At 42.8% G+C, this 26,792-nt stretch overlaps 2 protein-coding genes across 4 annotated transcripts in view; one reads left to right on the forward strand and one right to left on the reverse strand.

The window, feature by feature from the left end:
- Positions 1-14,737, forward strand: part of FRZB (frizzled related protein) — a 34,258-nt gene extending 19,521 nt beyond the window's left edge. For both annotated transcript variants that reach the window (XM_079982533.1, XM_079982534.1), the window contains 4 exons: positions 2,891-2,956; positions 4,278-4,482; positions 5,317-5,380; positions 12,826-14,737. In XM_079982533.1, coding sequence (XP_079838659.1) covers positions 2,891-2,956; positions 4,278-4,482; positions 5,317-5,380; positions 12,826-12,936 — 446 coding nt within the window. In that variant the 3' untranslated portion in view covers positions 12,937-14,737. The remainder of the gene's footprint in view (positions 1-2,890; positions 2,957-4,277; positions 4,483-5,316; positions 5,381-12,825) is intronic.
- Positions 14,738-22,909: 8,172 nt separating this feature from the next.
- DNAJC10 (DnaJ heat shock protein family (Hsp40) member C10) overlaps positions 22,910-26,792 on the reverse strand; it is a 35,660-nt gene continuing 31,777 nt past the window's right edge. For both annotated transcript variants that reach the window (XM_079977830.1, XM_079977831.1), the window contains one exon: positions 22,910-26,082. In XM_079977830.1, the coding sequence (XP_079833956.1) occupies positions 26,071-26,082 (12 nt within the window). In that variant the 3' untranslated portion in view covers positions 22,910-26,070. The remainder of the gene's footprint in view (positions 26,083-26,792) is intronic.

The raw sequence follows: 26,792 nt of genomic DNA on the forward strand, positions 1-26,792 counted from the left end.
AAAGATTCTCCAGATTTCTGTTTTTTAAAAATAATATTTTAGATGGGTGTAAATACTTCCATCGCCCGAGTTTTATGCAGCCAAAGAGCCATTATATTCTTAGGAGTATTTATAGTGATCTTTTCCATTCCTGCTCTGCCACTCAAAGGTCCTCTGCTCTCTCACGTGACTCTACCCATCATTCCTTGCCCATATCTTACACCTAGAGACACTCCCCCCCCGTCCCAAGCACCCCCATGATGGGGCCTAGCCCCAAACCCATCTTTTCAGTGAAGATTGGGGTTGACCTTTCAGCTGGTGGTTAAATGGAAGGGCAGTCACAAAGGGTGGAATGCAGCTGCCCCCTTGCCTCTTTCGATTTGAGATACAAATTTTTGAAGATTCATGCGAAAAACACAGTGGGCATTCTTATCCTCTCACTAGTTACAATATTCCCTGATACTCGCTTCCAGTTGGCCATTCTCCCCCTGCCACATTCCCGCAAATGTATGTGTGTTTGTTGTGCTTGCTTTTCACATTTTAAAAAATGCATGTATTTCCCACCCTTTCTGAGGCCCTTTGCTTCCTCTCTTCTTCCTTACATTGACCCATTGCCCCCATTTTCTGCCTTAACACATAGCCCAACTCCTCCTGCCTCTTGGGGACGTCTCCCTCCCTCAGCAATCCTGCTTGCTCCATAGTTTATTCTTTCTTTTCTGCTAGGCTTGCTCCTGGCTCCAGCCTTCAGCCACTCTCTACCTCCTCAGGGTTCTTCCTCTTCCCTGCTATTTTCTGGTATAGACCACCAGTTGGCTGACCGGCAGAGAGTTGCCTGCTGGGCAGCCTTACCAGCAACCATTTGATAGTTGAAAGTGAAAATTTCTAAGCAGCTAGAGGGAGGCTTTTGGTCCGATGGCTGCCTATGTTACAGAGCCAATCAATCCTTGGTTTCACTTTTCTCCACCGTTGGTATTTGGTCGGAGTCAGTGGCAGACTTTGGGCTTTCAGATTTCAGCGGTGCCCTGTGCGATGCCAAAATTTGGTGCCCCCTGCCCCTCGCCTTCCATTCTACATCATTGTTTTGGCATCCCAGCAATGCCCTCTTGGCTCAGCCTCCAATACAGGTGAACTGTTCACACTCTTCTAAATCTGCTAATTCAGTTTGGGGGTGGGGGTGGGAGTAGATATTGGGTGATCACCAGTGTAAGTTTTCCCTCTCTGCTTGTTACCTTCCCCTAAGCTAGGATTTATAGAATTGTAGAGTTACTCCAACTCCCTGAAATGCAGGAATATTTATTTATTTGTTATTTGTTTATTATTAAGTTTACATACTGTCCTATACTGGTTCACAGGTATAAAATCACAGTATAAAAAACACAAAATACACAAAAAACCCAATAGCCCCTTGCAAATGATAAAACAGAATTTGAAACACACACATGCAATATTTGTAATAAAACATGTAAAAATAAGCACCCACCAGGTATCGCCAAAGAGTAGACTAAAAGATCAATTTAACTGTCTTTCAAATCAAAACATTTTAGCCATCTCCCCCAATTGTAACCATTCATAGAAGCTCTTTGATCTATTAATATGCAGCTGTCCCATAAGGGAATAGAACTTGCAACCTTGGCATCATCAGCACCACACTCTAACCAACTGAGCTATCCAACCCCTTTCTTGTGCCAGTGGTGGGCAGGGCCTGAGGCAAATGTAGGCCCAGAAACCAATGTGCCCCATTCCTTTGTAGCAGGCTATGTCAACCCCTCTCATTCCTCCATCCAGGAAAACAAGAAGCATTATCAGAATTCAAGAACACCCTCCGGCCAGGCAAAAAGCCCCAAAGGATGTGTGTGTTTAGCAGGGGCAGTGAGGAATGTGGCCTGGGGGTTGGGTAGCCCAGAGGGCCAGCTACAAAGAGTCTTCATACCTGTATCCTAACCTGCCAGCTGTTTGATGACACCCCTCTTCCCTACACTGGCCAAGTGCTCCAGAAATAAAAGGTGGGGCAGATACAAGGCACCTGTAGCGTTATGTAGATTGGTGCCTGGATTTTTCAGCTTTCAAATTCCCAAAATGACAGGTGCTAAAAAGTTATAGCATGACCTGGGAATTCAAAATATATTTTGGTTAAATTAACATAATTTAGTGAAATGTGTGTAAAATCGAAAAATTGCATAGCAATCATTAAGAACGATTGTCAACCATTTGCAGGTATATTTATATACTCATATTATGTTTACTAATTATTATGTAGGAAGCGGGAGGAGTTGTCTTGGTGTTTTGGTTTAAATATTTACTTTTGTTTAATCCTGTATTTTATTTTGTGAGATCTTTTGATGAAGGGTGTTATATATACATAATAAAATATATACATAATAAAATAAATAAACCATTATCGTTTAGCATTACCTGACATTTCCAGAAGGTAAAATTGAGATTCTGTGGTTTTCCAGTTTATGTGTACTTTCATCAAGCATAGACTTACCAAGCTAAATGTTGTCCAGTCACAAAAATAATAGCAGATTCCAGTTCCTCACACCCAAAAACATATTTTTAAGACTCCCCAATGAACAAAATTTGCAAAAATTAAGTTTCACTCTCTAAAATAACATGCCCCAGCCTGCTTTGGTTTTATTAACTTCAGGCTCAGGAATAAATTGGTTTTTTGTTTGTACTTTTTTTTTTGGGGGGGGGATACTGAACCTTTAATGGTTTTCTCGAAGAGGGAATGTTAACTGTTGTTGCTGGCACTCACACAATCCAACAGGGCCTGGGCTTCCACTACAAATGACTTGCTACCATTTCAGCATATATGAATAAGTTCTGGAAAGATTGAATAGTGCTGCTTACAGCTTTTGAGTGTTTATTTCCTCTGATGCAAGGAATTTCTGTTGTGTTTCTCCCCCAGAGCGCTGCAAATGCAAGCCAATAAAAGCAACCCAGAAGACTTATCTTCGGAACAATTACAACTACGGTAAGCACAGCAGCCTTCAGCTACCTTTGAAGTAGGGCAGAAGGTTCAGTGGAAGCAGGAAACGGTTGATAGAAGCGGTTTCCTTGGCATTTGCCCTTGCCACTCCACACCCTCACGAGGCAAGTGATCTCAGCCAGAGCTGCTGGGGAAAATGAATTAATTTTAAGTGCCTGTCAAATGGCTCCTCTTCCCCACACCCTTCCATTTCCATGCATAGAATAGAACAGGGGTAGGCAAACTAAGGCCGGGGGGGCCAGATGTGGCCCGATCGCCTTCTCAATCTGGCCCACGGATGGTCCAGGAATCAGCATGTTTTTACTTGAGTAGAATGTGTCCTGCCTGGTGTTTTTACATGTTTTTACATGAGTAGAATGTGTGCTTTTATTTAAAATGCACCTCTGGATTATTTGTGGGGCATAGGAATTTGTTCATTTCCCCCCCAAAATATAGTCCGGCCCGCCACGTGGTCTGAGGGACAGTGGACTGGCCCTCTGCTAAAAAGGTTTGCTGGCGCTTGGAATAGAATGTGAAGATTAGATTATTGTTTTAACTAGTAGATTCTTTCTTTCTTTCTTTCTTTCTTTCTTTCTTTCTTTCTTTCTTTCTCTCTCTCTCTCTCTCTCTCTCTCTCATTATATCATACCTTTCTTCTCCAAGCAGCTTAAGGTGGCAAATGTGGTTCTCCAAGTACAACAACTGGCGAAAGCAAGCATGGAAGAGAGTGGTTAGAACATTGCCACATGTTCTCGTTGCAACGAGGGGTTGGTTTTTCCACAGGTAGCACTGGGTTTATGGCATGCATGTCCTGCTGAAACACCAGAAACTCCACTTGTATTGCCAATCCACCAGCTTTTGGAGACATTCCCTCGATCTCTCAACCTCTTTTTTTAATGGTGTTTTCATTTTAATGAGGCTGATTTATTGTGTGTTTTGATTATGGGTGTTTATCCATTTCAGCATTTCAATTGGTTTGTTTGATAGTGTAACTACGGATGGTTATATTTTGTGTAACCAGTTGTTTTTTTTAGACTTCATAAAAGTATACAAAGTAGAAGCTGCCATAGAAGCCAATTTGGACATGAAGAAGTATATAGACAAACAAACAAGCCGCTGTGTTGCAGGCCCCCCCCCATGGAATAATAATTAGCACGATAACAAAATAAATAGCACCATAACATGACGATAAGACTTCCATTTAAAACAAACAAGCAGACACGATATTGGGCTCAGGAGGAGAAGCATATAAATATTCAAAAAGCTTTAGGCTGATGCAGCTCTGGCTGCCGTAACCTTAACCCCTCTTTCTGTTATTTTTCTCCAGTCATTCGAGCTAAAGTGAAGGAGGTGAAGACCAAATGTCACGATGTCACTGCAGTAGTGGAAGTGAAGGAGATACTAAAATCTTCCTTGGTGAACATTCCTAGGGACACTGTAAACCTGTACACAAACTCTGGCTGCCTCTGCCCACCTCTCAGTGCTAACGAAGAATACATCATCATGGGTTACGAAGATGAAGAGCGCTCGAGGTAACTGTTCTTTCTCCCCCGCTTCCTATGGGGGGGGGGCCTTCCTGAAGAGGGATGCTACATCGGTTTGTACCACTACATAAAAGGTCCCATTGCACATTGGGAAGTAGCCTTCCAAAGGTCTTTTAAGTACGCTGAACAAGGCCTCATCTGAAGATGTATCAGTAATCAGGTCCACACTGCGCAAGGCTTTAAAGTGTGGAAATGAAAGTAACATAAGTACCTTCCCCTCAGCGAGTAATGGAGCTGCCAGAAAACATTTCTAGGGATGTAGTGGTATGGGGTAAGGGTGGGGAAGAAGAGTTTGAAGAAGAAGAGGAGTTTGGATTTGATAACCTGCTTTATCACTACATTAAGGAGTCTCAAAGCAGCTAACAATCTCCTTTCCCTTCCTCCCCCACAACAAACACTCTGTGAGGTGAGTGAGGCTGAGAGACTTCAGAGAAGTGTGACTAGCCCAAGGTCACCCAGCAGCTGCATGTGGAGGAGCGGGGAATCGAACCCGGTTCACCAGATTACGAGTCTACCGCTCTTAACCACTACACCAGAAGTTGAGTGGTAGTCCATAGTTGGCCACAACTGCTATCATTCCTTACCATTGGTCATGCTGGCAGGGATAGATGGGAAGGCATCATATTGGTGACCTCTGTCTTCATAGGTTGCTTTTTCCCCTTCTTGAACATGAAGCATTCCCTTTGTCCCTAAATATATTCATTATGCTTGTGTGTGTGTATCACATCATGTCATCATATCATATCATATCATATCATATCATATCATATCATATCTTATATTATGATGCATTGTTGACATTGTTTTCCTGTAAATGTGTAGGTTGCTCTTGGTAGAAGGCTCCATAGCTGAGAAATGGAAGGATCGACTTGGTAAAAAAGTCAAGGTAAGACAAAGTTTCATGACTTGTTTGATCATGTTTGACCTAAGCTTGCAGAGGGATCCAGCCTTTGGCATCACTCATCAACACACGGGGAAGACTTCCAGAGCAAATGAAGTTCTCCTTCTCAGTGATCCCAAATCTCATACCATACTCTTTATTCTGAAAAGTATAAATGAACATGTAAACATGCCAAAGATTGCTGTAAAGAGATTCCACCCCCAAATATATTAATATTTATTCATGTGCCATAAAACGAAATATGACTTAAGACTAAACTGAGGCCCCAAAACCATGTCAACATTCAAAATAAATGTGAAAATCGTCAAATTAGTACCAGTGTTTTGTGATTACACCTGCTATGATGATGATGATAAAAAAATGCACATTACTACTTGTTTATATAATAAAGCAGTTTGAATATAAGCCTGACAATCGCCTTTAAACTCTAAATGGCTTAGAAATAGGATGCTTAAAAGACAACACACACCCCTCCTACCCCAAAACAACTCTGCCCATCCCCTGAGGTCAGCCGGAGAAGTCTCTGTTTGCTTGGGAACTAGACAAATAAAAGATTTCACAAGGCAAAAGGATCCTGGAGCAAATATATCCTTTTGCCGGCATCGGAATGCCATCAAGATAACAGACAGGCACTTTTGCAGCCTGGAATCTGCAACAGAAAACATTCGCCTTCCAACAGCACCTTGGAAAGTAGCAGGGTGCACAAATATCTCTCAGATCATAATCCAGCCTTTATTTATTTAAAGCTTTTAAAACTTTTTATACCACCCTTTTATTGCTGGGTGGTTTACAAGATTTAAATATGACACCCCCCAAAAAAAACACACCACTAATGCATTTTTATATATAAAAAGAGAGCGAGAGAGAAAAAGATATGAGGTCAGCAGATAAAGGTTTAGTCAATGAAACTTAAAAGAATGTGAAAAGCATTTTATAAGCCCAGACACATAAATAGCTGTTTGCCTTGTGCTTAAAAGAAAAACAATATTAGTGCCAGGCAAGGCCCCCTCCCCCAGAAGGGCATACATTCCATAACCAGGGCATCACAGCGGAAAAAGCCCACGCCTTATGCTTCGCTTTGGAAGTGAAGGTGTCCAGGGGAAGGGCTTCTGCAGATGATGTTAGAATATGGTTAAGTTGATATTGAAGAATCAGCTTGGCACCAAGTCATTTAGGGCTTTAGAAGTAAAACACCAGCACTCAGAACTGGGCCAGGAAGTAGCCAAGTGACCAGAGAAGCTCTTTTGAAAGTAACGAAATGATGCCTGTGATGCTGTATCCAGTGCAAGTTCCGTTCACACAATATTGGAACTTCCTGTCCCCTCCAGTCCCCTCCATGCTCTCAGCTCTGTGGGAGACTTTGTATGCTTCTTTGCATGCAAGGAAGCCTCTGGACCCTTCAAATAGCCAATTGGGTCTAATATCCAATGCAGCAGCTCGACTGGTGATTGGGAGTGGCCATTGAGACCATATAACACCGGTCCTGAAAGACCTACATTGGCTTCCAGTACGTTTCTGAGCAGAATTCAAAGTGTTGGTGCTGACCTTTAAAGCCCTAAATGGCCTTGGCCCAGTATACCTGAAGGAGCGTCTCCATCCCCATCATTCAGCCCAGACACTGAGGTCCAGCTCTGAGGGTCTTCTGGCGGTTCCCTCACTGCGAGAAGCCAAGTTACAGGGAACCAGTCAGAGGGCCTTTTCGGTGGTGGCGCCTGCCCTGTGGAATGCCCTCCCATCAGATGTCAAGGAAATAATCAACTATCTGACTTTTAGAAGACATCTGAAGGCAGCCCTGTTTAGGGAAGTTTTTAAAGTTTTATTGTGTTTTTAATATTCTGTTGGGAGCCCCCCAGAGTAGCTGGGGAGACTCAGTCAGATGGGTGGGGTATAAGTAATAAATTGTTATTATTATTACAAATTTCTTTAAAGAGGACAAGTCTCTGGTTACTGTCAGCAGTAAACCCACTGCTGCTTTTGGCCAGGTGGATTAATAGCCAATACCATCCCAGTTAACTCCATTTGAAAGTGGATACAACACCAGTGAACAGGTTACCAGTGGTTTCTATCCATTGCTGCTAGTTATATCTGACCATGTAGAGATCCTTTTGCTGCCTCCGTTCAAGTTGTCACTGTTCTTTAAGCCCCATATCGGTTTCTCTCAATTGTGTTTGCTCTTCTGTTTCTTTTGCCACTGCCAAGAATATGAAACAATAGTTCATTGAGTTTACTCAGTTTGTCCCTTCAGTGGTTTGGAGAGCATTAAGTCGGGAACTTCAAGTCCCCGTTTTTTGAATGACTTGGCAACATGAATAAAATGATATGAGCTCTGTAGCTCAAACTTTGTGTGTTAAAGCACATCCAAAGTACCTCAAGGTTCATTCACCACAAACAGAATATATACATTGCACAACCCTGCTTTGACACTTTTCTTTTAAAATTCATTAGTGTCTGCACCCATTGCTTCTCTAAAGCCAAACTGATCTGGAACCTTGAAAATATTATTCAAACCTACTGGCTTTTCATATGCATTTTGTATTTAATGTCATATTCTCCAAATCCTCGCTCTGAAGCCAACTGTTCAGCATCCTGACCCCAGCATGTGGGATTAGCAAATTCTTAAAACAAACAATCTCAGCTATGAATCTGTAGTGTTGCATTTGCCTTTTAGCGAGGGCCAACAGATTCAAAAAAGGATTTCTGGAATGATGAGCTTACAGGGAGGCAACCAAAACTGGGTGAAAAACAATGAGTCTCGACTGCTCTCCTGACAACTAGCAAATGTATAGATTAGAAGATATAGGTCCAAAGAGGAGAGGATAATGTTGTTGTTTGTTGTTGTCCCCCCCCCCAAATGAGGCCCAAAGGTCAAGGAGTGCAAAAGGCTACTGTCTACGTGTCAAAGAGATATGTGGACCACAAGGGAATACAGAGTCCAGTCCAATAAAATAAGAGTCCTGTCAGCCTGGGTGTGGCTTTCTCCTGACTAGCAGCTGGAGATGGAGTGCAAATAAACTTTTAATGACAGTCCTGTCATTTTCATCAGGTAGATTCTCAGGAGGTGGAGGAACTGGAATTTGCAATAAAATATACTTTAAAGTTTGCTCAGCAGCAGAGACTGATAGCACCCTCCATTTGGGCTGACAGGATTACACCATCATCACTTAGTTCCTTCATCCGTTGTTGACCACTCTGCCTGACAGGTATAGCTGGAATCTCCCCCCCCTTTTTTTTTGACACCTGTGCTGTCAACTGATAAATATATAAGTAAAGGAGCTACTCACATGACTCTGACACAAAAACCCTGCGCAGACACTAAATCATCCCTCACAGATGGCCATGCAGCCTCTGCTTATAAACCTCTATGGAAGGAGAGTCCACACCTCCCCAGGGAGACCATTTCACTGTCGAATAATAATAATAATAATAATAATAATAATAATAATAATAATGTTTTATTATTTATACCCCACCCATCTGGTGGCTCCCAACAGAATATTAAAAACATGATAAAACATCAAACATGAAATTAAACTTCCCTAAACAGGGCTGCCTTCAGATGTCTTCTAAAAGTCAGATAGTTGTTTATTTCCTTGACATCTGATGGGAGGGCGTTCCACAGGGCGGGCGCCACTACCGAGAAGACCCTCTGCCTGGTTCCCTGTAACCTCATTTCTCACAGTGAGGGAATTGCCAGAAGGCCCTCGGAACTGGAGCTCAGTGTCTGGGCTGAACGATGGGGGTGGAGACACTCCTTCAGGTATACTGGGCAGAAAGATTTTCCGAATGTTTAGTCTGAATCTCCTTTCTTGTAACTTGAATCCATTGGTTTGGGTCCTGCCTTCCAGAGCAGGAGGAAGCAAGCTCATGGTGAAGGATAGAATATATATATATATATATATATATATATATATATATGGGGGGAGAGATTAAAATTTGAAGGAATCCAGGAAGACAGAAAATGCATGAAGAGAAACCCACAGTGACAGAAGTCACCAGACCCTTCTATATAGTGAGAAGGTGGGGAGGGGTATTACTCAGAAGGGTGGTGGGATTGAGTGATTGGCAGATAGCTGTGATGAGCCTGTTGACGACTCTTAACGACTGCAGTAGGTCTTACAGGAAAAAGCTTCTGAGTAATACCCCTCCCCACCTTCTCACTATATAGAAGGGTCTGGTGACTTCTGTTTCAGTGTATCTGAAGAAGTGTGCATGCACACGAAAGCTCATACCAAGAACTAACTTAGTTGGTCTTTAAGGTGCTACTGGAAGGAATTTTTTTATTTTGTTTTGACTATGGCAGACCAACACGGCTACCTATCTGTAACTGGAACCACAGTGACAGTTACTGGAAGGGCAGGTGTGAACATGAGATGGGTCAAAACATATAGTCTTGGCCCCCAGCCTAGAAGCCACAAGTTGTGGTTTGTCCCTCATACTATGGTCGCTGTCTTGCCCGGCTGTTGCACTCACATCACTTGACGGCTTTCTCTGCTCTGTTTTCTCAAATGGTTCCACAGGTGGCTTCACTTAGGCTTTATTTTTTAAAAAAATAAATAAAACTAAAGGCCCTTTTCTGGCTGAGTCATCACGTTGGTGTTGGCCAGTTCATTTGCACAGTTAATACGATCGCTAAGGTGGCCTGGGATTGCTTGATTAAAAGCATGCTAGAGGGGGAGAGGGCAATGTTTAAGAATCGTGTGTCTATGCACCGTTCGTTCATATAGATGTATCCTATTTCTTGTTTTCTTGTGTTTCTAATAACACCCCTGGGGCTAATCTTACAAACATTCTTGTGTGTACAAATCATGCAACGACCTCAGTCCGAGCTGGACCACTTGCTGTGGTTTAAATAGGCTGGTGCATATAACGAAAACTGAATTGCTACCTCTTCCACCCCCTACACCCGAAATAGATTTGGGGCAGGGTTTGGGGTTTAAACACAGTAGTTAGCCAAACAAAGAGGTAATACCCAAAGGTGTCGTTGTGTTAGGCTGCTGCATCAAAAAGAACAAGGAGCCTTGTAGCACCTTAATGACAGACATTTATTTATTTATTTATTTAGATTATGGTTTAGTAATTATGCCTTGTAATTGTTAAGAGTGAATTTCTATTTCATCATTATTTGCTGATATTTAATTTTATTGTATTCTAATGGATTGGGTCTTTTTTTTAATACTACTTTAATTGATATAAGTTGTTTATTTTAAAGTTACATTTTTATTATGACTCGTCTTGTATTGGGTCAGATTGTTATAAGGTGCGTGGTCTTCATTGCACATTTTGTTGCTTCTTCTTCATCAGATGCAGACCGAAGCATACAGTACAAAATACTGCCTCTGTTTTTGCATCTCAAACTGTCATCTTCTTCAATTATTAGAAGCCACCTTTGGTTCAAAATAGTGGGAAACAACTTGATGCAGTTAATTAAAACTGCAGCTGTTGCTGTTGTTTTGCATTACACCAGAGGCGGGAACGGACTCCAGCTCCTCTATTCCTGTGCTAGCTGGGGGCCGATGGAAGCTGGAGTCCACTCACATCTGGAGGCCATGGATAGCATGGCCAAACCAAGTGAAGATGAGTTCCAATTTAGAGTGAAAATAAAACAAAAGGCTGAATGTATATATATCTATCTATAATATCTATATCTATTACGGTACATATCTATAATATTGTCACTTTGGCATGTTTTATGGTGCATTTGACTGCAGCTGCATTTAAATTATTTGGTTGCTAATTTTATGGTTATCTCTTGTATACATTGCTGTTTTTATTATGTCACACTTTTTTTGTAAGCCACCTTACAATGAATAGGTAATGGACACATATTTCAAATATAGTGGTACCTCAGGTTACATATGCTTCAGGTTACAGACTCCGCTAACCCAGAAATAGTGCTTCAGGTTAAGAACTTTGCTCCAGCGGCGTGGCAGCAGCAGGAGGCCCCATTAGCTAAAGTGGTGCTTCAGGTTAAGAATAGTTTCAGGTTAAGTACAGACCTCCAGAATGAATTAAGTATTTAACCTGAGGTACCACTGTAACTCAAACAACTGCCCCTTTGGTCCTATCCTGCCCGAAAGTATCCCACCTCAAAGGATCTTTATACTATAAAAAAATCCAGGGGCAGTTTTAGCACAAACTTTTTCCAAACTAAGATTCCAACAAAACATTACACTCACCATGGTGATAAATATCTTCATGGTGTTTCCTCACCCACTCACTATAACAAGGCACAGTTCTCAGAGCATGATTTGTCCCACAAACTGCAACACAAGGCAAACCCTGGCTCATTTCTCCCCAGTTTGTTTTGTTTTTCAGCGGCTCTTGCCTTATTCCTTTGCAGTTGTGGGGAGCATCTGAGGTGAGGTGGTCAACAATGATTAAGGAAGGGTGCTATGTTCACCCAGAACACCAAGCCATAGTTGAAGTAAACTGAGGTTTATAAAGTCAACAACAAATCATGATTTCAGATTGTGGCTTCTTGGTAGCAAATAAAGCATAGTGAAACATACTAAGCCAGTTGAACAAAGCATAGCTTAATAACTTATGGTTTAGTGTCATGTGCAAACCCAGAACATTATCTGATGGTCGCTAATTACCGTAACCAATTGCTTGGTGGAGAATCATTCTGGGCAGATTTTCAGCAAAAGATGAATGTGACGCCCACCCATCTGCAACTATAAAAATATACACTCTTATTATGTTTATATAAGCAAAAGTATAGGTGAGATCTATTCGCAGTTTTTAAAACAGTTGTTTCAGTACTAAGAACCCACAGGGCTGCTCTTCCACTTTTACAATGTGGATCCAGAACTTCATGTGCTAGACCAGAAATGTCAGGAACTTGTCCTACTCGAGAGTAGGAATTCTAACAAGAAACGGAGGAGAGACACTAGATAGACATATTCTCACTGAGATGTCCCTTTTAATAAAAAATGAAATATGAAAGCAGTTCACCTTCACACAGAGATATAAAAGGTTTTTTTGTTAGCATTTAAGCATAGTCTAAATTGTTTTTATTCAAAAGATGAGAAGCAGCACATATTTTTTTGAGGGGAGAGGGCAAATGCAGCTGCAGTTGTTTTGGCAAGGAAATATTCCTCTTTTGTTTTACTATAGAATTTTGATTTTAAAGGGAAAGTCGGACATTATTTGGTAGAACTAGTATTGACGTAAATGCTGACATAGCAATGCATGGAGGCGGCCAACATTTCTAAAAATAGGCATGTATGTTTCCTTGGAGATCAAAATATTAATAGGAATGATACGGCATTGTAAAGGATACAGCAATAAAACAGAGTTTATTGAAAAAGAGGGAGGGATCTCAAGCTCGAGCAAACTCTTAGAAGGAGGCGAAACCTGCATCAGGACCTCCTCTATGAGCTTTGTAGTGATGTTTTTAAAATAGATGTTTGTTTGTTCTTATTTTTCAGCGCTGGGATCAGAAACTCCGCCATCCTGGGAAGGGCAGAAACGAACCTGGACAAAGCGATTCTGCTCAAAAATCCAGCAGAAGCACCAACCCGCGGCAAAGGCACAACTAGATGCAAAAATGTCACGTGTCAGGAAAAAAATAATAACAGTCCATGGACTTCTATAAATTAAAAGACTTGCCTTGTTGGAGCAGCAAAGAAGAAATTGCACTATTGCACGTTGTATTCTATTGTTTACTATGAGATCATGTTGTAGTCCAGATTAGTTTTATCTTCTTCTTGTGTTTTCTGGCCCCTTGTATTTGTAGGAGTATAGACACGCAGAATTTTTTTTTTATTTTTTTTATTTTTTGGTATATTATCCTCACAAATATCTGTGGACCATTTCTATGAGAGTGGTGTTTTTTTTTCTTTTTTGAAAAAAAAGGCAAATGTGACACGGTTAGCAGGTGCCAGAGCCACCGTTTGTCCATAGTCAACTGAATCTGTTTATGTGCTCTGAACCCATGCAAGTTGCCCCATTCTTTTCAGTTGAGGGACTTGATGCGTTCATGAATTGTCTTCTATGCGTAAACCAAGGGTAGGTCACCGCAGAGGTCTGGAATGGAAACAGTGACACAGGGTTGGGTCAGATTACCTTCTCTGTAGTTCAGTAAAGGAGTGAGATTGTGCCTTATATGCCCTCTCACCAGGCACATTGGTGAGATGCCCCAGCTTGCTGCAAATTATTTACATAGGGCTTATGCGTCTGAAATTCAGCATGTGCAGGCCCCAAGTGTATATCATTCCAGGCTGGGGAGAAACTGTGTGATTCAGTCCTTTGTGCCACTGAGATCTGGGCCGTAGGGTGCATTTTAGTTCCCCTACTGCGCTCGGCACCTATATTTGGGAGTCGGCGAAACCATCTGAACTGGGTCACAGTCACACAGACACTCAGATCCTGAAATTTCCTGGGTTTGAAAAACAAAAGGGCCAAATGTATACATGACTTGGGAACTGTGAGGGTTAACAGTCAAAATTTCAAAAGGGAAGACAAGATGATTTGCAAGTTTAGCCAAGTGGGCAAAAGAACATTGGACCAAACATGGCATAACATTTTCTGCATTTTGTAATTAATCTGAGCAAGGGGGAGGTTCTGTTACCCATTAAGAGTTCACCCTCCCACCCCCACAGCCTGTTAAAACCCTTGTTGGAAGTATGGAAAAGAAGGATTATACAAAGAGATTATACCAAGAGCTACCCGTACCTATTGGAGTAGGCCTGTTAAATGTCGATTCCTCTTCAATAAACCACTCACATTAAGTCTAGCTTTAAAACGTTAACCATGACAAATGCCGCACAGAGGACTCGTTTCTGAATGTCTTAATCCTTGTGGGAAAGGTTTATAGAATTGTGAAGTCTTGCCAGAAGTTATGTTAAACTTGCTCCCCCTGCCCCTTCTTTTGTTGTGGAGCCACAGGAGTAGACTATCTTCACCAGGCCTCCTTTTGGGCAGAAACCTGCACTGTGTCATTTCCACATTGTAGTTCTGATTGTGTTTCAGTGGCTCCATTCAACAGCAGCGTTCGATGGTCAGCATTGGAGATGCATAACTGAATAATGGCCGCTGCTATGAAAATTACGGCCAATCACCATGCCACGTTTCTCAGTGAACAGAGACTTTATCCTGACTTTCATTCCCCACCCGCTTGCAGGAAACGTACATTTTAATAGCTTTTTGACATATTTCAGTTCCGATCGTCGCATCCTTTAAGCTTTCCGTAATGGTGCCAATAGTTGGGAAAAAAGTAATTCTGCCTCTTCCTATTATTATTATTATTATTTTTATATTAAAGTACGGAAATATCAGTAGAATACTGAACTAAAACAAAACAAATATTTTAGCAGAAAATAAAAACATTTATGTTACAAACTGTCAGCCTTCTCACTAATAGCGACGGTGCCTTCTGCTGGAAATGAATTCCCTGAAGGGTACTTGAAGTGGCATAGGAACCCCCACCAATGCCTGGTGCAGACCAAAGCTGAGCTTTATTTAGAAAAGCTGCCAAAATTCTGTAGCTGGCTTTTTGAGAGATGGGCAGTGGCTCCACCTCCTGCAATGACCAACACGCCCAGCGCTGACCTCCAGCTTCCCTGCTGCTTGAAAGCCCACCCCACAATGCCCAGCAGCCACTGTGCTGCCCAACAGCCCGCTAAGCACCCAGTGTGTCCCACCCCCCAGCTAGCTACGCTAGTTGTGCTGCTCTGTTGCAGCAAGAAACAAGCCAACCCCAAGGAGCCTTGTGGCATCATAGGCCTCTCTTTCCCTCGAGACTCTTCTGAGGCCACACCCACTTCTCACGCCCGTCACCAGCATTGCTTTGTGCTCTCCTTGAATGTTTATGCCTTGCTGGAACATGTCCGCAAAGTCTTCATAATTCGTTTCGCTTGCCAGGACTCATTATTTGCAGTGGAATAACAGCAGGCGATAGACCCTGGAAAGGCCACATCCAAGATCTAGCCATTCAGAACAGACCCAACTTGGTTAGGGCTCTTCAGGTGGTGGTGGGTGGGGGAGAATGAGCATGTTCAAGCATCTTTGGGATGCTACTGAAACAGAAATGAGAGGAGAGGAAACTCTTCTTCTCTAGTCCTGTTATCTGTCTTTCACTTGCTGCCAAACCCTTCTGGGGACCATCACACCACAGCTGATGAAGGAGGACAGTGGATAATGGCACTCTATAGAGCAGTGGTTCTCAACCTGTGGGTCCCCAGATGTTGGACTACAACTCCCATCATCCCTGAGCTCTGGCCTTGCTAGCTAGGGGTGATAGCAGTTGTAGTTCAACAACATCTGGGGACACACAGGTTGAGAACCACAGCTGCTTTCCCATCAGACTTTGAAAGAGTAATAAGTTAGGTGTCCCGGACAAGAAGGTTTATTGCCTTACATGTCTAACCCAATTTTCTCCCATCATGGAACCCAAATGGTGGTTCCTCAAGGGCTGCTGATACTCCGTGGCACATTGCCTCTAACATGGAGCTTGCACATAATACACCTGCCGGATCAGGTGATGTCTCCACCTAGCAAGGCTCATGCAGGCCTCAATACTGAGAAGACTCGCTGAGGATTTTTCAGAACATATGCTACTGTCCTATTCTATGGCTTTCAGTTCAGGGCTTCTTTCAGACATGGGTTCCTTTTCTCTATAAAACAGGTCTGGGAGCACATCGTTCATATGTGGACACCCCCAGCCCCCGATATATCTTAAAACTCGTGTGGCCGGAAAAAAATAAAAATATGTTACGACAAATGCAGATGGGCTGAAATCAGCTGATAAAAATGCATGTGACAGCCAACTTGGACCATACGTCAGTGAGCTGTGGAAACAGTGATATTTTGTCATATAGCACAGACACAGAGACATGGGTGTGATTGGGTCCAGGGGGACGCAGAAGAAGCCTGATTAAAACCACAACCTTCCCCCACATCTGGTTACGATTACTTCAGGGATCAAATATGCAACGAGAGTCTCTGCGGATAACGAGCAGGATGCTGCTTTTGCATAAACGATAAATTCCTATTACCGTATATCCCTTCGGGTAAAATAGCACGAGGACTAAGCCCTTTACGGTTGACATCCCAAATCATGGCCTTATTATTGGGTTTGCAACATCCAGAGAGACTGCCCTGCAGCTTGCCCATCTCGGAGTCCCATATGCCTAGACCACCCATTTGTATTCAGACCTCCTGTGCTTGGGTGAGTGGGAACAGCAGCATATCTTTCAAAAGTTGTGTATACACCATACTTTTAAAAGCCATTCTCTACCCTTGAAAGAATCTTGGGAGCTGTAGCCACCTCCTCACAAAGCAGTGTGCCAAACAGATTCTGGGCACTGGGCTTTATAAAGGAAAAATGCGGAGACTACAGATGTTGCATTCTTAAGGAAATCAGCCCTGAGTGCTCACTGGAAGGACAGATTGTGAAGCTGAGACTCCAATACTTTGGCCACCTCATGAGAAGAGAAGACTTCCTGGAAAAGACCCTGATCTTGGGAAAGATGGAGGGCACAAGGAGAAGGGGACAACAGAGGACGAGATGGTTGGACAGTGTTCTTGAAGCTACCAGCATGAGTTTGACCAAACTGCGGAAGGCAGGAGTGCCTAGTGTGCTCTGGTCCATGGGGTCACGAAGAGTTGGACACGATTAAACAACAACAAGTTCAGCAACATCTGGAAGGCTGGAGGTTTCCCACACACAGCATAATGACTTTGGCCATGGTCTTCCCTTCCTCATACAGAATTCTCACTTTTTTCAGTTTAGCACAAGATGGCTGTTTTCATTTCACAGGGAGATTTTTATGTTGTTCCAAATGCAGATCTCTTCATTGTAGTGCTCTTTGTTTTCCAGCAAGCGAAAACCCCGATCCCAAGGAGATTGGACTCTTTCCTGAAGTCTGCTAGTGTTTTTTGTCGTCCCCCCCTTTTTTTTGTAATTCAGGGATATATCCTTTGAAATGCCTGGTAGAAACAGTCTCTATCGTGAAGCAGCCAATTAGTCCCAAATGCCTTCAAGTTGCACTTTTGAAACCCCGTGATCAGGGCGGGAAATGACTCCTAATAATGAGGATTACTCCAAGCTTGAAAGTTTATACATACCACTCTCATCAAGCCACAGCATCTGGATTTTAAATATGTTTGGAGCATGCCTTAAACATTTAGAGAGCCGTCTATTTTTAAAACAATGTTCCTATTGTTGGCTTGGGCAGGCATAAGTTAGGCTGCCATTTCTGCAAGCCTGTAAAAAGGGAAATGGATAAGGGAATGATGACATGGCTGGGGCTGCTCCTATATAGGCCTTTATGCCTATATAGCTAATTTATGCCATGAAATGGGGAACTTGTGTCTCTTCAGAAGTTGTTGGACGCCAGCTCTCATCAGCTCCAATGACCAGGGATGATGGGGTTTTGTAATCTATCATCTGGATGACTATTTATGTCAAAAAGTGTAGGGGCTAGTATGCAGCCTTGTTTCACACCTTTTGATGTCTTGAACGCTTCCAACAGGCACCCTCTCGCACCCGCTCTAACTCTTGCTTCAGTGCCACGATATACTTCCCGAATTAATAATAATCGTCTCTATTGGCATTTGAGAGTTTCTCCCACAATCTGTTGTGGTTAATTGAGTCGAAAGCTGCTGATAGGTCAAGGAAGGCAGCAAAAAGTGTGCATTTCTTTTGACTGGTATATTTGTTCATAATGTGAGGCAACATAAAGCATTGGTCAGTGCTGCTATATCCAGCTCTAAACTATTGGATGCGAAAAGACTTTGACCATTAAAAAAAGCACTATACAAATGTTTTCCTCACTTTATAATATCCCACCTGTCCTCCGAGGTCCTCAGGTTGGCATACGTGGATGGATAGAACCCATCCCATTGTATCATCCCAACGACCTGAGGTGAAAAAGAGAACAAGGGGGGGTGGTGGTTTAAGGTCACCCAGTGTCAAGGCTGTCAAGGCTTCGGGAAAGCTTATCCTCCTCTGGCTGCAGCAAAAGCAGAGAAAACAAGGTAGAGTCCTTTTTAATGAATTTTATTCAATCCTAATAAGCGAGAGACAAAAGAACGCAACAAGCCTTAACAATAGCGTTGTTCCAATCTGGGCTCCTCCCTCCTCCCTAGCAACAGCATCTTCCCTTACCGTGGCCACTCATGGTCAAATGTCTTTGAGTCCTTCATTCCTGCTTTCTTAACAAACGTCACATTCTGGGAGAAGGGGGATCAGAAATACTTTCCAGTGACAACATGTCATGTGGCTGCCCAACCACAGTTCTCCCCCCTTTCTTCTAGCACTTCTCAACTTTTCTGTTCATTTCTCTCTCTGAGCTGTGACTTTCCTCAAACCCCCCGAAGCCCTGCTGTCAATCAAGGCTGTCTCCCTCTTCTCCTGCAGCACCAGGAGAAGTGTGTGGGTGATCTCCACCATTCCTCCTCCTCCATCTCGCCCTCTTGAACCCAATCCCTGACACTCAGTGACTGTCATGGTCCAATCAAGGATTTGAACTGGGGTCTCTACAGTCTGTGCCTGGTCCTCCAACCATTATGTCCCACTTGCTCTGCAGTAAATAGTAAATATTGTTATATGCCAAATTTGTTACTAAAATTGCACCTAGCCCCTTCCAAGTCCTATTACCTCTAGGTTTCTTGGAACCACAGGATCTGTTTGATTTTACAAAGCTAATGGATTACTCTCACCAATAACCATATTCAGAAGAGACTCACTGATTTCCGTAGGTCTACTCTAAGTATGACTTAGCTATTGCCCTATGAAAATGTACTGTGCTCTGGCACCCAAGTCTCTTCCTCTGGATCACAACGGGAACTGCAGTCTCAAAGGCCAAAAACATTCAAGAGGAGAGTAAGGGGGAAACGGTCAGCAGCGGAAAACTGCACCTAAAACCTTGCTGCTAATTAAGGTTCTTGTCCAAGGCTGAACAAGCAAAGCAGCTGCTGGAGTTCAGGTTGCCTGCCATTAAGTGCTACCAGCTGAGACTAATTATGAGGCCTCCCAAAGGTAAGTTAAAACCACATAGAAATCATGTTAATTTGGGTAAAATTTATCTAAAGTGGCAGGAGCAGAATTTACTGACTGCAACAGCACTGACGATATCAGTTTACATTATAATGGTAGGTCCGTACTGATGAAGTTCAGCATGCTCGGAGCTTTCTGTTATGCTTGGAGTACAATTTAAGAGTCTCTAATCTCAGGTCTGTAAAAAGTAAGAATTTGTCTAAATTGCAAACATTTCCTCAGTGCTGTGTCATGCAAAATGCCAAATGTTGTATTTTAATAAGCCTTCAGGAATTGGTTGACTCTTATGTAATCTCTTTTTTATTCTATACAGCAGAGAGGTTTATCCTCGTAGCCCTGTTTAGCTTCCAGCTATACCTATCTGCAAATGTTTTCGATATCTGCAAATGACTCACTCTGGAGTCGTGCCATGAGCTTCTATGGAACTTCAGGAAAGCTATTCTGTACGTAGTAAATGCTTGAAGATTACATCCGTAGATGACAAGGGCTTGTCTGTCTTTTAGATATTATATATATATATATATATATATATATATATATATATATATATAGTCTCTAGATATAAGGATTTATTATTCCCTGTCACAGCAGCAATAATAGAGCTTGCAAAGATAAAAATATAGAAATCTCATTACGCAATCCCTGGTTGTACAAAATGTGGGTTCTCTGTGTTATGGATACACACTTCCATCAGATCAAAGAAACCACGGGCCTTGCGTATCCTAAAGACTTCCTTCCAAATGGGAAAACTAGATAATAATGATGATTTATTCAATTTATATGTCCCAGATGGCATCCGTCTTCCCAGCTGGTCTGTCATGGTAATTAAACCTTACTGGTAGTTATTTGTTTCCATGCAGGAAACCAATCAGAACACTTGCTTAGCAAATCAACCATGGTTAGTAAACTAAGGACCAACCTTGGCTACAGATTGTATGTGTGGGGGTTTGAAGTGGAAAAAGCCATGATCTCTGCTTCAGGTGTAATGCTAAGGCAAGAATTTTGTTGCCTATGTTGGGAGGGGCAATGAAGGCAGGTGTGCCAAGTGGTGGGGGCTGAGGGGTCTTCAGCCCCCCAAACCTTTTCAAGAAAGGGGCTGGGTTGCCCCAAAATCCTGTGGCCCCACTCCGCCTTCTCCTCCCCGCCCGATGTCCCCATTCCCCACCTGGTGCATGAGCACCGGCATCATGGCAGTGGGACGCCTGCACACCCCAGTCCAGCGCACAAGAGACACATGGGGGCGGGACGCATTGCAAGACATATAATGTGACACATCATGTGATGTGCCCCTGCAGTGTGGGGGCAGGTCAGCACCCTTGAATGCAGGAACGCACAGATCTTACACAGCAAACCGTGGTTTGTAGCTTACTGTGATATGCAGACATAGCCAGTATAGTAAATGCATGATCACTTTTCCATATCTCAGAGCTCAGTCTCTTCTACACTGAACACACTCACATTTATTTGGGTGCCAGAACTGCAAACCTACCCTTCCCTCTGCTCTAAACAGAGGAGAGGGGCAAACAGCTCTCCATAACCAAGCTTGGCAGTGGCTGACGTTGGTGCTTCCCTAGGACTGCTGAAAGGTGGTGCCTGTCCTGGATATTAGGCAAGTCCTGGGTTTAACTTTTTGAAATATGGCAACCCTATGCTTCCCCCACACCTTGGTGGGACAATTGATAGAGGGGGCATGTCCACACAATCTTGTTGCCCTGCCTCATATTCTGCTTTTCAAGATGTGGCAGCCATTTTGTGTTACGCTACACCCCTGAAGCAGCCATTTTGTGATGGTGCTCACAGCGCTTCCTCAAAATTTCAAATATCTCTGCCGGTCACAAAAGGTTGGCTATAAACTGTAGGTGCGGTCATAACAGCAAGAACTAAAAAAAAAATTTGTAAAACATTAAAAATGAAAAAAAAGTCTCACAGTCAAGTCTTGCTCCATTAACGTGCCATGTGGTTTGGTGAATGCTTATGTAGCAAAAGGAGGGTTTCAACACACCTGACCCAGGGCAGCAAATCAAAACCTTTGAGCCATCCTATGTCACATACAGTGATATAGAAATTTCTGTCCATGCTGCGTCTTTCTCCTTCAAAGTGTTGGTGCTCTTACAAGCCAGGATTCAAAAAGCCTGACCTCTATGCCCTCAAAGTATCACAGGAAGAGCTTTCTAATTCGGGTGACTACAGATACATTGCCAAGAAAGAGGATAAAGATTTGCATGAAATTTGCATATCCTAATTTACGTGTATAGATGTCTATTTAGAAAAGATTATTGTTCTGGAAACAAAAATACATCTCCTAGTGGAGAAGAAAGGGAGGAGACCTGTGAATAGGTATTAACACCAAGGCCCCTAACTCACCAGACTTTGACCAGACAACCCTTCTGTAAAGTAGGACACATGCCCACCCTATGTGGGTGACTAATGGGTTTTAAATAAGGAATTAAAACCTGGTTTTGGTGAAGGAGGTCAACACAGCCGTGCTATTTAAAGCTTCAGTGGTCCACATGATGCTGGCAAACCATTTCAAAACCAGCCTTTGCACTGCCTTGTTGCAACCAAGGCAAAACGTGATGAACAAATGTAATAAAAACTGTCCTCCTGTACCTGTTTTTGTTGGAAATGCATCAGATGCCTGACTTCAGCAGCACATCTGACTAGAACATCTGCCCCAGGAGTTTGGCTTTGGAGAGCATTTGTCCTTGCACAGAAGCAAGCCTTGGATTTCTTTGGCTGGAAAAACCTGTTGGAGAGGATTGCATTCATTCCTGGATTTCTGCACAGTCTTTGCCTTGAAACGAGCTTCTAAGACAACAACAATTGCAATGTTTTGGTTGGTTATCTTAACTCTAGAGAAAGGATCAAACACCTCAGTCAGTTCTTTTTAAAGAACATTTTGCTTCTGCTTCCTTAGCAGAATATTTGTGTTTATTTTCATGTTTCCGCTGCCACAGGGATCTGTTTTGGATCTGGATAACTTATGATTCTCTCTCTCTCTCTCTCTCTCTCTCTGTCTCTCAATGTAATATGGGAGCAATGGCATTCAGGTTTGCTGGTGTGTTTAAGCTGCACCCCCCCCCATGCTTAATCCATATGCTTGTAAATAGACTCAAATATGACAAAATGCCAAAGTCTTGCAGTAACCACCTTTTGAAGGAAACCCAACCGAGATAATTGTTGTCTTATCTGGAGAAGTTGGCTGAGCATAACAGTACAGCATTTATTATTATTTCTCCTCCTTGCACATTCCCATGTTGACTATAGGAGCTATTATAAACGAATATGGTTCTGGTCCAGTTCCCAAGAGACGACTGTTCCATTTGAAAGTGACTTGTCTCTTCAGCTAGGGAAACTAAAAAGAAAATATTGAATGGGAACCTAATGTGGACATCATTTAACATTGGTTTGCTTTTTTTTGGATGCTAGTTGCTTGTTTAGAGATTTGGGAAACGGAATTTAAAGGTCTTGAACCCAGAACCACAACATGAAAGCTTAAGAGGAGGACAATGTACTGGATGAAACCATTTATTACCGTAGTATAAAAGTTCAAGACGTAATTAGACTGCAGTTGAAACTGACACAGCAGCATCTACAGCTGTGATATTTTCAAAAGGAATACTATGTTCCGATCCTATCCACTCCAGTGTTCTTGCATCTGCTAACGGGAAGAACCAGAAGGTAACTCCCTGTGTTACTAAATTATAATTCTGATGTTCTTAGCTTTAGTGGGGGGGGGGGGAACAGCTGGCGATTCAGTAACAGAAATGTATTCATAGCTGAGCTAATTACTCTGGGCACTTGAACATGCAGGCTTCACCAAATAATTGTGGTTTATGGAAGTGTCTTTCTGCTGAAAAATAAAACCTGTTTTCCGCAGGGGCAGAATAATTATTACATAAACACACAGGAAAAAACTGTAGCCACTCATAAAAGTGAGCGGTTGCAAAGAATATCCACCTTTAAAAAAACCCCAAAACAATATTCTAGATGCCCAGTCTTTAGGGAGAGGAAGGTTATTATTCCAAATTCCCAGCATGAGATTTTCAAATAAAAATTGGGGGCAGTACAGTACAGATACAGGGTGAGTCCTTTAAAAGATGCCCCGTGGATACAGAGTACACATGTTCTGAAAAGACTCACCCTGTACTAATACAGAAAAACAATATAAGACATTGGCAAGCGCCAACATTGGTGGGCATGTGTGTGTGTTACATTAGGTTGACTCCTAGAGATGATATATAATGAAGGCATACTCAGGAGTAGACCCATTGAAATCAATGAAATAGGAGCGAATGTCTGCTCATAAGTGCTCCCTTATTTTTTCCAGAATCTGCCGTATCCTTGGTTTGCACTGGAGGGTTGGCACATTCCCTGGAACTCCATGGCTCCCCGTCCTTTCTGCAAGGTAATTCTAGATCCACTCCAATGTATTTGTTACTTATTAAGGTGACTGCCTCAAGGCCCACACCAACCTCATATGGACAATCTAGTGAGAAAACTTAGAAGACTAGCACATTTTTCATGGCACAAACTTTTCACAGGCACAGTCATCAAATGCACTGTGAAAACTTCTGCCAGTCTTTAATTTGCTTTGGCGCTTTCATCACTGAGCAGAACAATGTTCAGAAGGCACTTGGAATACTGAAAATAGAAAAGAAGAAGAAGAAAGCCAGTAGTTACGTTTTACAACTCTGTTCAAAGGGCTGGGAGCAGGCTGGCATCCAAACAGATGAAGCCAGTTGCTCGAAACTGCAGGAGCATCATCTGGTTGGCCACTGTGAGAAGAGGATGCTAAACTAGCTGGGCTCTCTGACTGCATCCAGCAGTTTCTCCCTACGTTTATGCCTCCAACAGTGACTCGAGTGCTCTGCTTTAAAATCAAACAACATTTCCTGTGACTCAAATAAAAATAAAAAATGTACTTTTAATTCTGTGGAAAATCGCGATGGTGCAACTCAGCGTCTTATCTGCTTGGATGTGGGAGAAGCTTCGCCTGCATTTTACAATCATGTTTACTAGGAATTGAGTCTGACTGAAATCAACTTAGGTAGTGGGGTAGAAAAGCTGGAGGGGGGAAAAAAGCTCACTTACCAGAAGTAAAGTATTGAGCGTCAACTCTGGGAGTGTAGATTTGATTCTGTCCAAACTAAGCCCATTAGAACAAAATATACATCAGGAAGTTTAGTTTGGTCAGAATCAAGAGCACACTTCCAGAGTTAACGCTAAATACTGTACTTTTCCGTGTATAACACGCCCCCTATTTTGGGGGACTCAAAATTAAGAAAATGGGGGGGGGGAGAGATTCCCCAAAATTATTGAGCTTTATTGGGGGAGGATTGCCAAAAGTTGTTGAGCTTTTTTGGGGGGGTCAGAGTTTTTGAGCTTTTTTTAATTACCGAAAAAAGCAGCAAATCACCCGCCCAATTGCCGCAGCAACAGCCAATCAACAACAGCCCTTGCAGCAGCCACCAATAACGATCTTCAACTCACGGCAGCAACCAATCCCATTGCCCCACAATGCACTACCCATGTATAAGACAACCCCTAATTCTGAACATGATTTTTTAATTTAAAAAACCCCATAGTCTTTTAAACACCGAAAAGTGTGGTACATCAATTCTCATAAATAAGCCGCCATAGCTGCTAGAGGGCCATGAAAATTTGTGTCTCGGGCTTTTGAGACTCATCTGCCCATGTACTATCTGAAACCAAAGGGCACTGGTTGCCAGGTGTGACATATATTGGCGTTATTTTCAGCTCTCCTACCCCACTAAGGTGAAGAAAGTGTTGCTTGGGTCGGCTCTCAGCTGCTGCAGTCCATAGCAAGCAATCTTGTGCAAGCACTGCCACCTTCTGGTTACAGTTACCTGTACTTCACAAAATACAAACAGCAGCGCATTGCTCTTCTGAGCATTTGCAGGGTGTTTCCAAAGTCAAAACCTGCGCATGACAGCTTAGCACACGCAACTGGCGGACTGCAAGCGGGGAGCCAACGCAGACATGGCCCATTCCACCCTTTGACTGCCAAGCACTGAAGCGATCGTGCTTGCTCACGACCGTTTGAGCGCTCTTCAAAAGCGGCTTAGAAACCGGGACGTAATACAGAACATTCTAGAATGTAGGTGGGCTAAGAAGAACGGACTTCTTCCAACTCCTATGTTAACACCCAGTGAATTCTGGATAAAGCTCACTAACTACAATAACCAGAGGTAAAATAGTTGTTCAGACCACAGTTTTTCTTCCCACGGGAAGAAAAGAGACAGACAGCTGTTTTAGTGTTTCTGTGCTGCTGAGTAGTCTATATACCTTCAGTTCCACAGGTGGAAATTATAGTGTTCTTTTTCAGCGCAAGAAAAGACTGTTTTGTAGACAAAGGTTGGGAGGATTGAATGGGAGAAGGGGTAGGGGAAAAACCTACAGTTCCTCCACTACTGATCAAGTCTCAAATCCAAAACCAGAAAAGAAAAGCTCCCAGTGAGCATGTCACTCATGGAACAAGCGTCTCTTCCCCTGTTCCAAATGAGCACTTGGGAAGCTTCGTAACATTCTTGCAGCATTCGAGGAGATAAAAGCTGTGCCCACGAAGCCTGATGTTCTCCTCTTTCCTCTTCGCGGAGGCATGATCTAATACTTCCATTGCCACTGCTTCAGTTTGAATTCATTCTGCGGCTCAGAGTTCATCCTGATTGTTGGGAAGGAGCAAAGGGAGGGAGGAAAATAGATAAAAATGATGTAGTAAACTACGGACAAATGTTCCTTTCATGTTTGCGTGAAACAGGTTTCGCCAACCCGAGAGTTTTGGACCGCAATTCCTATCATCCCTGACCACCATCTGTGCAGGCTGAGAGTCATAGCCCAACAAAATCTAGAGAGCACCAGCTTGGGAGAGGCTGTCATAAAGGATGGTCTTGGGAATATTAGAATAATTTGCCCCCACTGCCATGCAGTGCCAGATAAGCAAGATATTTAATATATTTTCTTGAATAAGGTCTGAACTTTGTACAGTGGTACCTCGTGTTGTGTAACCTCCAGGTTACAGAATGTTCGGGTTACGGCTGCGGCAAACCCGGATGTGTATACGTCCAGGTTTCGCTGCTCGCACATGTGCAGAAGCGCTCTATCGCGCCGCACATGTGTGCAGAAGCGGTGGCTCTAGTTACGGATTTTTGGGGTGCGCATGGCACCTCGAAACAAATTAAATCCGTAACAAGTGGTACCACTGTACAGCCATAAAGTAAAAGAACCCACCAGTATGGGTATCTCCAAATTCGTTTTATTCCTTTGGATCCAATACCATGACATTGATTCCACCTTTCCTCAAGATGTTGCCAGTGATACTATACTACCAACCATGGAAGGGAGGAGTCAGCTACCAAATACAGTCATACCTCA

Source organism: Podarcis cretensis, assembly GCF_951804945.1.
Source record: "Podarcis cretensis genome assembly, chromosome: 1".
In the NCBI taxonomy this organism is placed as follows: Eukaryota; Metazoa; Chordata; class Lepidosauria; order Squamata; family Lacertidae; genus Podarcis; species Podarcis cretensis.